Source organism: Phyllostomus hastatus, unplaced genomic scaffold, assembly GCF_019186645.2.
Source record: "Phyllostomus hastatus isolate PE091 unplaced genomic scaffold, TTU_PhHast_1.1 phas_contig_159, whole genome shotgun sequence".
Classification (NCBI taxonomy): Eukaryota; Metazoa; Chordata; class Mammalia; order Chiroptera; family Phyllostomidae; genus Phyllostomus; species Phyllostomus hastatus.
In genome coordinates this window covers 40055488-40067886 of record NW_025333640.1, presented here as the reverse complement: position 1 = coordinate 40067886, position 12399 = coordinate 40055488, and the positions used below count along the sequence as shown (strand labels likewise).

Sequence of the window (12399 nt, the reverse complement as noted above, 5' to 3'; positions counted from 1 at the left end):
GCTGTGCGCTCAGTCACCCTGAGCACGCCGCATCGCTGGGAGTAGCGCAGTGCGCCCCCTGTGTGACCCCGGACACATGACCCCGGACGCGTGACCCTAGCTAGACACGTGCTCGCAGCCTCGGGAGAGGCTGGCGTCTTAGGCCAGTGTAGCTGCTGTTTCTGCTCTTAATGCATCTAAAACGTCTCGATTCGAGACCAGCCGTTTTACTACCTTCATCATTAAAAAGCCGGGTTTGCAACAATCAGCTGCTCGCGTTTCGCTAACACGGTCAGGGGAACTTTTCTTGGGCAGGTAAGTTCCTGACCCTTTCGGGACGGGACGGCACGGCCTGGGGCAGAAGGGAGCCCGGGACTCTGTAACGGGGGGTTTGGACTGGGATTACTAGGTAGGCCGGTCCGACCCCCGCGCCTCAGCCCGCTGTGGGGGGAGGGCAGTGACTGCTCCTCGGCGCCGCACTGCGCTGCTCAGTGGCGTGCACTAAAGCCCCTGGAACAGCACGTGGTGCGTCGTGATGGTCGGACAATGTCGTTTCCTTTCTCTGCCTTAGAGCGAAGGATGCCAGTAATTCCCGGTAGTGATGTGTCTGGCGTGTGTTTTGTTCTGTTTTTTAGTGACCAGAGCAAGAGAAGCAACCAAAATGTAGAGCATGTGAACTCGTCCCCCCACCAGAGTAAAAGCCCCCTGGAAGGTAAAGTCTCAGTAAAATGCAATTGTCCTCCAGGCTGTAAGAGGAAGGTGTGGGGATGCGGGTGACGCCGCCGTGAGCGGCCGTGGGACGGGAGGTCTGGGAGCGGCGGGGGCAGGAGCAGGGACCGCTTGTGTCTGGGGCCCCGGGGAGGGTGGGGAGACTCTTTCAGGGAGGGGTGGGGGGGTCACAGGGCCGACGGTGGCTCCGACCCCAAAAGACCTCAGGGTCCGGACATGCGCCTGTTCCTCGCGCGCGACGCTTCTCGTCCGAGATGTGCGTCCAGCGGAGGTCAGCACGCTGTGTCCTCCTGGTCGCTGCGCAGGCCCCAGCTGGGGGGCTCCGTGGGCACAGACGCCTCTTCGGTCGTGCGGAGCGGGCGGGGAGGCCAGTCTCTGGGCCGGGCCAGCTGTGGTGGGGGGCGAGGGGGGCGAGGGAGGGGCCGGCCTGCAGGAGCCCCGCAGCGAGCGGGAGGCCCTACGGCTGCCCCGGGGTTAAGGGGGAGCAGGAGCCCCGGTGAGCGGCCTGCGGGACGTTCCGTGTGGGGATGGTAGCCGATGGTGCGGCGTTGCCACCGGGGACAAGCTGGCGAGGGACAGCAGCCAGCAGCGGAGGCCAGGCGGCGTCCGAGCGCGTGCAGAGCGCAGCCGGCCCCTCGGGGCCCGGGGAGAGGGGTCGCGGCACCGTGAGCGAGGGGTCAGAGGTCGAAGTCACGGGCGGTGCTGAGAGGTTAGAATTCAGAGGATTACAAGGGATTTAGTTTTTCAAAATAAAAGCGCCGTGAAAAGTTTTAAAGTTTGTTTTTCAGTCTTCACCATCCTTGTGGCTTTTGTGGAGACTGTCGCTCGGGCTGCGGACTTGGATGTGGCCAAGTGCTGAGTTACTCTGTCCCCTCCGAGGGCGCGGCAGTGTCAGAAGGAAACACTGCTTTTGAGGAAATGGCCTTCCTTTCCCGTGAGCAGTCTCGCCCGGCTGAGAGTCTGCTGGGAGTCTGGTCCGCCGCGCTGCAGGAAGCGGCGGGGGCGGGGTGCCGGCAGGGGCAGGGGCGCTGGCCAGGCCGCGGTGTGCGTCGGCGAGCCGGACAGCCACCGCAGGTTCAGGACCGCGCACAAACCAGGGCTGGCTTCCTGAGAGCGGGGACGCCTGGCCCCGGGCTCCGCAGTCGGAGAGCGTGGTGGGAGAGCGTGGCGGGGAGGGTTCCCACGGAGGGAGCACGAAGGCAGGGGCCACTGAAGTGGCTTGGCTGTGGTGACACACACACACATGCAGTCGGCCGTGCCGATCGCCGGTGAGTGACCTGGAGCACGCAGTCCTGGGCGGCATCACCCCCACCGCCTCCAGAGCCTCCCTGTTCTCCCACCGGAGCTCCGTCCCGTGTGACACTCACTGGCCCACCCCTCCCCCAGCCCCACCCCCCCTCCCACTGCCGTCTCTGGATGCTGCTGCTCTGGGGCCTCGGAAAAGTGGCAGCGGACAGCGTTTGTGTCTCCGAGGTCGGCTCCCCTCACTGAGCACCGTGTCTCCACAGCCCTTCCGCCCGCAGTCTCTGCCCAACCTCGTCCCTGGTCCGGGCTGCTGTCCCCCTGCAGCCCGACGAGTGTGCCTCGCCCACCCATCCGTCTCTGGCTGCACAGCTGGGGGCGTCCACCCTGGGCCGTGAGGACTGGGGGGGCCGCCATCTGGGAGCCCGTGCCAGTTCTTCAGAGACTGGCCCCGGGCGCAGGGGCTGCACCCTGCGGTCCCCGTGGGGACTTCTTCAGCAGCTGCCTGTCCCAGCAGCGGCGCTGGCTTCCGGTCCCACCCACAGCGCCCGGTGTGTGTGGGGGGCAGCCTCCCCACTTCTCCCAGCTCGGGGGCGCCCGGTCCTTCTTGATCACCGCCACCCCAATGGGTGGAAGTGGTGTCTCCCTGGGGCTGTCTGTGGGCCCCTTTCACTCACCACGAAACCCCATCTGCTGAAACCATTTATTCACGGCCGGCAGCCACCCCAGCCCGCCGTAGTCCTCTGGTCTCTGCCTCTGTCTCCGCCCTGCTCCGTGGCGTGCACGCCCCCCCCCCCCCGGCCTGGTCGGTGGGCTCACCGGGCAGTCGGCAGCGGAGGTTTAGCGCCCTCAGGAGAGAGGGTGGGTTTGAACGACAGGGACACGCAGTGCATCACTCAGGGAGCTGGAGGTTTTCGGGGCAGAGACGGGAAGGACCAACCGTGGGGTGTGCGGGGAGAGAGGTGAGCCCGGGATGGAGGGGAGGAGCCTCGCTGGGGCGGGAGGAGTGGCTGGGGTCGGGTGCTGGCCAAGGAGCCCGGCTTCGGGCGGAGAGGGAGGAGGGGGAGAGACAGGCTTGAGCAGGGACAGGTGGAGGGGCGGCAGGCCCCTCCCTCGTGGGGATTCTGGGGACACTGGAGGGAGGCCTTCAGCCCCGGTGGCCTGCTCCCTAGAGGCCGTGGTCCCCTGCCCACGTCGGTGCGGCTCTCACGGGGCACATCACAGAGCGGTTGCTGGGGCTCCCAGAGCCCCCCCCCCCACCCCCGGCCGTGGCCGCCGGTGCTTGTGCGGCCTCCGGTCCCGGGAGGGGCGGGCCAGTGCCGGCTGGGGACCCGGACCCCGGAGGTGACGAGAGGGACGGAGCCTCACCGGTGCTCAGAAACCTGTTAACGCCCTGGAGTCCTCCCTGCAGAGAAGTCCGCGCCCCCACTTTGTGAGGTGAAACAGGCTCACTGCCATCAGGGTTGGCACCTCCTGGGGTCCGCGAGTGAAAATACGCTGTTGGGAGAGTTTGCACACGTGCCCAAGTGGTGATTTTCTCCAAGAATCGTTTTCAAACTGCAGAGTGCCTTCCCTTAAAACAAATACATTACAAAGTGTGTCTGGAGAAAGAGGTGCTTTTGACGGTCGGTTTGTTCCTTGGCACATTTAATTTACTCTCTCTGAGTCGCACCGACTGTTGAGAGCTGGTGTGTTTACTCCCAGTTTCTTCTCCGTTCTGTGGCCCAGCACCTCCTACAGGTTTATCTGTGTATGTTTCAAAGCCATACACTCTCAATATTGAAAGTTAATTTGTAGCAAAATAGCATGATTTGTGTTTCCTTTGAGTTACAATCCCAGTGAGGAAAGAAGTTACTGATTCCTGCCTTGTTACCCTGTATCTCCCCCGAGTTCGGTGACCTCAGAGCGTTGTTAAGGCGTCTGCTCCTTTTAGTGCATGGAAAGTGCAGCCAGAAGTATTTACCCAGTGACCGTTCTGTGGTTCTTCTGAAGTGTTCAGATTTTGTTGAGGTGTCTCACTGTCATGAATCCGACCGCCAGTCACGGCCCGGCTCTGGACTGTGTGGGCCCCGTAACTGAGGCCCCGTGTCCCACAGCCCCCCTGTGCCGCCCGGGTGGGGTGGCGCGGCCCCCGCCAGCTGTTTGGTGTCGTTGCCACACAGAGGCTGTTCAAACCCAGGCTGCCGTTTCAGAGGAAGTTTGGTTTCTCGACTGTTGGGCTTTGGGTGTTTTCGTGTACAGAACCAAGCTGTCACGACTATCCACTGAGGCTTCTCGTTTTGACGTTGCGGTATCTCTGTGCCAGGTGTTAAAATCGGCCTGTTTTAGATTTGCAGAGAGCCTGGAGCCAGAATTCCCTGCAGAGACACACGGGTGTCTGTGTCAGCAGAAGGGAAAATAACAGGTCTATTTTTAAGCGAGCTGGAATTCTGAAGTCAGGCCGCCTGGTCGCCTGCCTGCCTGCCTGCCACAGCGGTGCTGACATTGCAGAGGCCGCTGCTGCCCCCTGCTGGCCGCTGGGTGGACGCTCTCATGAAAGTGACACACGCTGGAGGATTAGCATTTTGTGAATATCGAGTTTGTGAGTACAGTAAACTTGGAATGAAAGAGTAAGTGAAAGGTAAAGTGAACATTCTGAAGTTGAAATCAGAGTGGGTGCAAAAGCATAATGTGATGTAAAGTTACAATGTTCAGTGAAGAGGAAACATTATCGAGGTTCTTTCTGACAGCATTTTTTTTTTTTAAATCAAACAGTAACTGTCCAGAGAGGGGCTTGGTTGTCAGGCCGCGTGTGTCCGGCTCACCAGCAGCCGAGACTCCGGGACGTGCGCCCCTCGTGGGTGCGGTCGGTTAGAGCGGCCCGGGGAGACCTGGGGCGGCCGGGGAGGTTGGGGAGAGCGGGTCTCCCCTGACACCCCCCTGGTCCCGGGAGCCTGGGCTGGGAGCGGGGTGGGCCGGGTGGGGGTGGCGTCAGGAAGGAAAAGAGCACGTGTCTCCTGCGGTCGCTTTTCCGCCCTGCAGACTTCCGGGAACGTCTCCTGTGCGCGGGGAGCTGAGGCAGCCCCAGCCCTCGGGGAGCCGCAGGGCAGCGGGGCCTGCGGGGCCGCGGGGTGGGGGCGCGTCTGGGACTGCGCGGTGCCCTCGGGCTGCTACTGCCCTCAGCTGTGGTCGTCTCGGTGTGAGCCGCTGCGCACAGACGGCGTCCCGCTCTGGGTGTTGTTGCCCAGGTCTGCCTCGGGGAGTGCTCCCAGACCCGGCCGGCAGAGCCCGGCCAAAGCCAAACACGGCCTCCTTGGTCGGGTGACACGTAGGTGTTTCGGTCAATGTGACTCCCCTTGGAGTTCGAGTGGCGGGGCAGCTTTTAAAAACACGCCCGGAGGACCCGGTCGGGGGTGGAAAGGGCGTCTGCGGTCGAGTTCCCTGTTGCTGCTGCTGCTGTTAGGAGCTAAGCCGCTGCTCTGAACCCTCAGACGGTGTTTCCTTCGGTCTCCAGTCAGTGCCTCGGTCCGGTCGCGCAGGAATGCCGGGGGCCCGGGACGAGGGAGCACGAGGGCCAGGCCGTCTGACACCGGGGGCTCAGAGGACGCGTCGGCATCAGGCAGGGCGGGGGCCGCCGCCCGGAAGCGCAGGCTCACGCCGCGGACGCCGCTGGCCCCTGCGGGCATCGGCACGCGGGGGGCGCACCACGTGCCTGGTGTTCGAGCCAGGGGCCTCGCCTCCTCGGACGGGAATGCTGCCCGTGACCTCGGGGGGTAGTGGCTCTGGCGCGGGGACCTCCGTCCACGCGGGGGCACAGCACGGGCTCCCCGAGGCTGCTGTCACCGCCCAGCGTGTGCAGCGCTGGGCCACCCGCCCTCCTGGGGACCGCAAAGGGGGTGGTGTCACGGAGGCGCCTGTGGGTTCTGGAGAGACAGCTGGTCTTCCGCCTGCGAGACCGGGGGTTTGCAGCCCTCCCGACCGCAGGCCACGGTGCTGTTGGAAATACGCACGGCCTCACAGACCTGCCGTGGTCACAGTCGTGTGTCCCGACACGTGCTGCACTCGGCATCCGGACCTAACGTTCTAAAAACTTATTTATCCGTTTAGAGAATGACTGACTGTGGTCACGCCTGGTTTTATGACGTCCTGTGCGGTCAGTCGTGGGCACTTTCGTCGTGTGTTTTTTAAACCATGTTTGCTAATGTCCGCACGGATGCTAGCAGAAGTGTTTCTAATTCTGGGGAGGCTGCAGAGCTCGTGGCGGCGGCCCAAGTTTCCTGAAATCCTTACTCTCACCTGAAGGCTGGGGCCTCATCGCTGGCGGTAAACACCGCCGGCTGTTCCCTGGGGTCGGGTGTTCACGGCTCTCGTTTCGGGGGATTTCTGCCCGGCCACCAAGCCTGAGTCAACGGGGCTGGCTGCCGTCTGTCTGAGTGGAAGCGGTCCCCAGGGTGGAGCTTAGGCACTTCCCCCATCACGCTGGTGCGCCCCCTCGTTTCAGTTCAGGCGACGCCCCTCGCCTTCCTGGGGGCCAGTGGGATTGGCGCCGCCGTCTCGTTCTCACGCGGGGATGCTGGAGGGGAAGGGTTCAGGGGCTTCCCTCGAGCCCCCCGCCCATCGGCGGTGACTGCAGACCACGGCCTGAGCCAGCCGTCCTCCGTGCAGGCCCCCACCCCTCCCACCTCCACGCACAGGCTTCCTCCCCCCCACCCCTCCCGCCTCCGCACAGGCCCCCCCCTGCGCAGCCGGGGGCGGGTCCCCCCGCCCACGGGGACAGTGTTGTTCCGGCGCTGCGGGCACTTTCGAGTGGTGACAAACCGGGGAAACAGCCCTTCATTCTGGATAAAGCCTCAAAGAAGAGGTTTTATTCGAGTCGAGCCGAGTCTTGCGGAATGAGTGTTTGTTAACTGGAAGAACTGGAGTGATTTTGTGTTTCTCACTTCCTCCCTCAGGCTTTAGGAGAGAATTCCGGAACTTGGAGGTAGGCTGCAACTCTCAGGAGGGCGACCCAGAGCCACGGCCGCAGATGAAGGACCCTCTGGGGAAAAGGTAGCGGAGGGGAAGTATCGGAAACACCAGAATCTTCTCTCTCCAACGCGTGTCCTGGGGGAGCTCCGCGTTTGGCAGAAAGGCGGAGACACCCGCCGCCCCTCCGAGCCGTGGGGCTGAGCGAGCCATGGGGCTGAGGTGTCCGGGTGCCTGTGTCCCCCCGGCCCCCCGCAGGAGGCAGGCCCACGGGCCCCACGGGGTTCTAGGGAGCGGACGGCGTTTCCCAGAGAGAAAACTGGGGCTCAGATCAGGTGGCTTGCCCGAAGCAGCAGAGCCGGCATCGGAACGGAGCCCTTGCCCACCTGGCAGACCCCCCTCCCTCCGCCCCGCCCTGACGAGACCGTGTAGCTACACGGTGAAGGTAGTCGGGTGGGAAAATAACCCGCGATGCGATGCCTTTGTCCTCAGTTTCAGAGTCGGTTACTGCCTGAGCAGAGGCAGTCTTGAGTAACTGAATTTTTAAAAAATATTTTATGTATTTATTTTTAGAGAGGGGGAAGGGAGGGAGAAAGAGAGAGAGAGAAACATCAATGTACGGTTGCTGGGGGTCATGGCCTGCAACCCAGACAGGTACCCTGACTGGGAATCGAACCTGCGATGCTTTGGTTCGCAGCCCGCGCTCAGTCCACTGAGCTACGCCAGCCAGGGCGAGTAACTGAATGTTTTTAAACTGTGCTGTCCTTGTGTGCTGGAATGAAAGGGCCCCTCCGACTGCACCTCACTCTGTGCGTGTGCGTCGGGAAGTGTGTCAGGGCGTGGAGGTGTTTGCCTGTAACTTCTTTCTGAGTCTGTGCCGCGGTGCGTCCACAAATGTGGAATTTCAGGGTGTGTGAGCTGCAATCAGTTTCTAACCACACTTCCTCTAGTCGCCGGAACGTCGGTCCCAGCAGAGACAGGTGTTCCTGGCGAGCGTCCAGGTGGTCTGCCAGAAGAAGGGTCCCGCAGGCAGAGGGTGTAGGGCGGACCTGGTTTGAACTGTCTCCCATTGCTGCCGTGTTGCAGAAACCGCGTGGGCGTGTTGGGGGTGAAATTGGGGGACCGATGTTTGCCTTTCCCGCGGTTCCGCGTGTCTGCGTGTCACAGCCCCGTTTGCTCCCACATTCCAGGTCGCCGGTGCGGGACGCCAGCGGCAAGCTGCCCCCTTGGTCCAGCCCGCAGACCCGCAAGGCCCGCGTGGCCCGGGAGCGTGCTCCCCGCCCGGAGGAGGAGGAGCAGCAGCAGCAGCAGCAGCAGCAGCAGCGGGACGGCCACGGCACGAGCGCGGGGCGGCCGCGCACAGGGGGCTCCGAGGACACGGGCCTCCTTCCCCACACTGACGACCTTCCTGCGTCCGGGCGGAGGAGAGGTGACGCCGCTGTCCCACCCGGGAGGACCGCTGCTGGGCTGAAGGCGGACGCTGCGCCCCTTGCCCCGCTGCCCGCCACACCGCAGCTCTGGCCCGCGGTGCCGTGTCCCTGGGGGTCTTGTCCCTTGGAAGGCCCTGCCCACGGGGTCCTGGCCGCCTGCAGGCCTGACGCTGCTCCGGCTCCAAAGCTCCTCCACCAGGACTCACCGCCCCCTCTGCCGCCAAAAAAGCATGCGGTCCCCAGTGTGTCGCCACCGTTGAGGAGAGACGAGGCCAGACTTCCCGAGGCACCACCACGCAGAGCCTGTCCTCCCGGTCCCCCGCGGCCCAGTGTGGGCCTGGCCCTGGAGCCGGGCCCCGACGCTCGGACATGCACGAGGGACAGCAGACCTGCGGGGCCTGTGGGCGCCGCGTGGGGCCGCCCGTCCAGCCCCGCGGCTGGGGGTGCCCACGCCAACGCGGGGCCCCCTGTCCCTGCGCGGTGCCAACCAGGAGTGGCTGCTGGCCCCGCCTGCCCGAGCGAGCCGGTGTCACTGACCACCTACTTCTCGGTGGACAGCTGCATGACCGACACCTACCGACTGAAGTACCACCAGCGGCCCCGGCTCTGCCTGCTGGAGCGCATGGGCTCCTGCAGCGAGGCTGCCGCCGCTCCGGGAGGAGGAGGAGGCCCGGGGGCCATGCCATCAGCCGCCCCGGGGCGCACTGCTCCGCCCGGCAGAGAGGTGGACCCGGGCCGCCCCGCCGTCGGAGACCCGTGAGGACGCCCTTGGGCCCTAAGGGCGGCACGGCACGGCACGGCACGGGACGCACCAACCAAGCCCAGCGGAGAAGGCAGCACACACCGTGGCAGTTTTAGAGCGTTCTGGAAGCACCTGGATGATTCTCTGGGTGTTCTAGAAACCCCCTCGCATAGTCTTGGCGTGCCCGGAGAGACGGAACGCCGGGGTGCGCCCGGCCGCCGGCCGCAGTAGGGCGAGAATGGAAGTCGCCCTGTAGTACTCTGTGGGTCGTGGCCCCTGAGGACGAGACGAGCCAGCACCTGTGCGCGCAGGTGGGAAGATGCCTCCAGGGGCAGGCCGGGGGTGCACAGTGCGCGGTCAGAGCGGGGCCCGAGAACACCGGCCGCTGCTTCCTGACGTGGGGCCGTGGGCCCGCACGGCCGAGCGCCTTAGAAAACCGCGGCCCGGGGAGCCGGTCGTGTCTGGGGGGAGAGGCCTGAACGATAACAAGGTCTTTAAATTCCCGTCTCGAGCTCTGAGCCAAAGACGCTGGTTTTGCTCCCAGGACGCCCGTCTCCGGGACGCCCGGCCAGCAGCACGAGGCCGCGACGTCCTGTGAGTCCACACACACAGCACCTCCGCCAGGTGCGCTGCCGGCGGTCCGAGTGCTCCGGTCCGTTTACCTGTCACGTCAGTTTTCTGGTTCTACGTGACACGTGCACGGCTTTCACCTGGGCCTGGTCTGCCGCGGGCGGCGGGGGCCCAGTGTGCGGGGCCAGCCACTGTCCTGCGTGCGCCTGGAGCCCGGCCCTGCCGTCGGTCGGCCGCCGTGGGGAGCTTCCGCCTGGAACCCGGAACCCTCGGGGTTCCCGGACCAGATCTCTGCCTCTCCTGAGAGGGCTCAGGGCTCACGGCGTGCTGCTTCCCCCTCACGGTCACGGGGGCGTCTCCGTTAGGTAAAGCAGAGGGGTTTCCTGGTGTGACGGCGACCCGACAAGGGCAGGAGTGCTACTTCAGTCGCCTTATTTCACTTGCTGTCCTTCCGTTTCGCAGTGAGCGGGCCGACTGTGGCTTCGACGAGTTTTACATTGCCCAGTCCAGGCAACTAAGAATTCCAGAATTAAAATTTTCCTTGCGTTCATCAGTGGATAAAGTCTGTAGATATAACTTGTTAATTCTGTAAACAAACTACTAAATTTAATGTTTTGGGCAGTCCCACAAATTGTTAAAATATTCCAAAATGCACACGACTAAACGTACTTCTGGACAACTAGAAAGGACTTGCTCGAGAAGATCTGACTTCACCCCGTTCCCGCATCCCGGTCCACGCCGCCTCCCGCCGAGAGACGCTTAAACGGCCCTTTCTAACTACAGCGGCGGCGAGCCCTTCTCTGAGTTTAGAGATACTTGAAAACCAACCAAATTGAATTTTATCTTTCGAGAAAGCTTATTTTTTAACATAACTTTTAGTACGGAACATTTGTGCATACTGTAAACTTTGTAAAATAGTATTTGAAATATCAGCATATATAAATATTGCTTTTATAACACTGTAACATACTAGAAAATGGGCTCCAAGTATTTTTAATAGCTTTTGAAAGCTCTGTGGGCTTTTTTGTTTTCTATTTTGTCAAGCTGTCTAGCTGAACTGTATTATTTGAAACAGTTAAATAATTCCTGATATTTAACAGCAATCTCATAGGTTTGTATTTTCAGCTTGCCACCGAGCTGCAGACTCCCACTGGAAATGTCCTGCTGCGGCTCCTCCTAAAGCGCTGTCCAGCGGGGGGCCCCCCTCCCCCCCTCCCTCCCCCGGGCTCGGGCCCCAGTGCCAACCATCGGAAACCGCCGTACGTCCCCAGCTGACTCAACACTCCACGTGTAGTTTGAGTGCATATTGAGTAACTAACAATTCACATGCAAACGTGTTATTTTTAGGGTGCCTATTTATTTTTATAGGTGTTTTCTTCTGGTTACAAGCTTATTGTGATAATTTTTGAAGCAACGCAACCAGTTCTAATATTCGAAATACTGTATTAGTCTTCCAAATATTCTATTTTCATGTGAAATCAGTTTCTCTGGTTCCAGACTTTCTTTTTTTTTGATAAACTGACCTTTAAGTTGATACAGTTGGACTTTCCTTGGCATCCACGAGCCGTGGCTACCTCTCCCCCGTGTGGATCAGGCGTTTTATGAGAAACGTCCGTCAGTCCCGGGTCCAGGGGTGCGGGGGCTGCCTCTGACCATGCAGCGTCTTCCCAGTGGGGCGCAGAGCAGGGCTCCCACCGGGGCTGGCCGAGCCTCTGTAGGCGGCCAGAGGGTCAGCAGCGCAGGCCTGCGGGCCCCGGCGTGTCCCACAGACAGCTCCCTGGAGAGCTGCAGAGGCACACGTAGGCCCCGCGGAACTCGGATGTGGAAGTCCGAGGCTGCAGACAAGTTTCACCTGTCCAGGGGGCCTTGATTCTTCTCGGTCATTTTCAGATGCAAAAATAATTCTCCGCTCACAGGCCTTATAAAAAGCGGCAGCTGGCCCACTGGCCACAGTCGGAGGACCCTCACCCGGCAGTATCCTCTACATGACTGGCCTCGCTGGCCCCGAAGACCCCGGGGGCTCTGAATGCGGCCCCGTGCCACCCGGGGCCTGGGCGCGTGGAGCGCGTTACGTCCTCACGTCTTCAGGTTAACGGACCCTCCGGGCTTCCTCGCGGTTCCTGGTCAGCCCGTTCATTTCAAACAGTTACTAACACAGCCTTTTTCTGTTGTGAAATTCTCCAGATTAAAACCACGTGGCCGCTCACTCTTCTGACGTCTTTGTTTTTGTCACAGCGTGTCTGTCAGCTCCTCTCGGCGCATCAGTGTGGGAAGGTTAGGGGCGGGGCCTGTGGCCGCCGCTGGGCCGAGGGGGCAGTTTGGTGGGCGGCGACTTCCTGTGCAGCATCGGGGGCACCAGACCCGCCCTCCCACGACCCCCAGTTCTGTTCACCCCGCTTAGGGGCGCGACCTAGCCCGGAGGTCCGCCACCCTCCCGGCACTGGAAATGCTCAGAACTCTCCGTCCTCGTGGTCGTGGGCCGATTTCGGGCCCAGAAAGGCGGCCTGCTTGTAAGTCTGTGCGTGTGACTTCATGTCAAGCTACAGGAGAGGTGTTCATGCTGCCCCCACCTCCAGTGCAGTGAGACCATGGGAGCTACGCAAGGGGCGTCTCTCGGATGCCACAGCCACTACAGGCAGCATGGCAGCAGCTGGTTCGCACAGTGTCGGGGACCCCCACCCCGCTCCTCCGGGTGCTCCACGGGTCAAGTGCTCCAAAGTCAGTCCCGGGTTTCACTGCGACCCTCGGGGCTGGACTCGGCCC

General features: G+C 62.2%; 1 protein-coding gene across 1 annotated transcript in view; it reads left to right on the top strand.

Annotated features, from left to right (window-relative positions):
- Nucleotides 1–11842, top strand: part of USP53 (ubiquitin specific peptidase 53) — a 34384-nt gene extending 22542 nt beyond the window's left edge. Inside the window, exons 14-16 of the mRNA XM_045831288.1 lie at nucleotides 615–691; nucleotides 6882–6978; nucleotides 8085–11842. Of these exons, the coding sequence (XP_045687244.1) occupies nucleotides 615–691; nucleotides 6882–6978; nucleotides 8085–9084 (1174 nt within the window). The 3' untranslated portion in view covers nucleotides 9085–11842. The remainder of the gene's footprint in view (nucleotides 1–614; nucleotides 692–6881; nucleotides 6979–8084) is intronic.
- The last annotated feature ends 557 nt before the right edge of the window (nucleotides 11843–12399 follow it).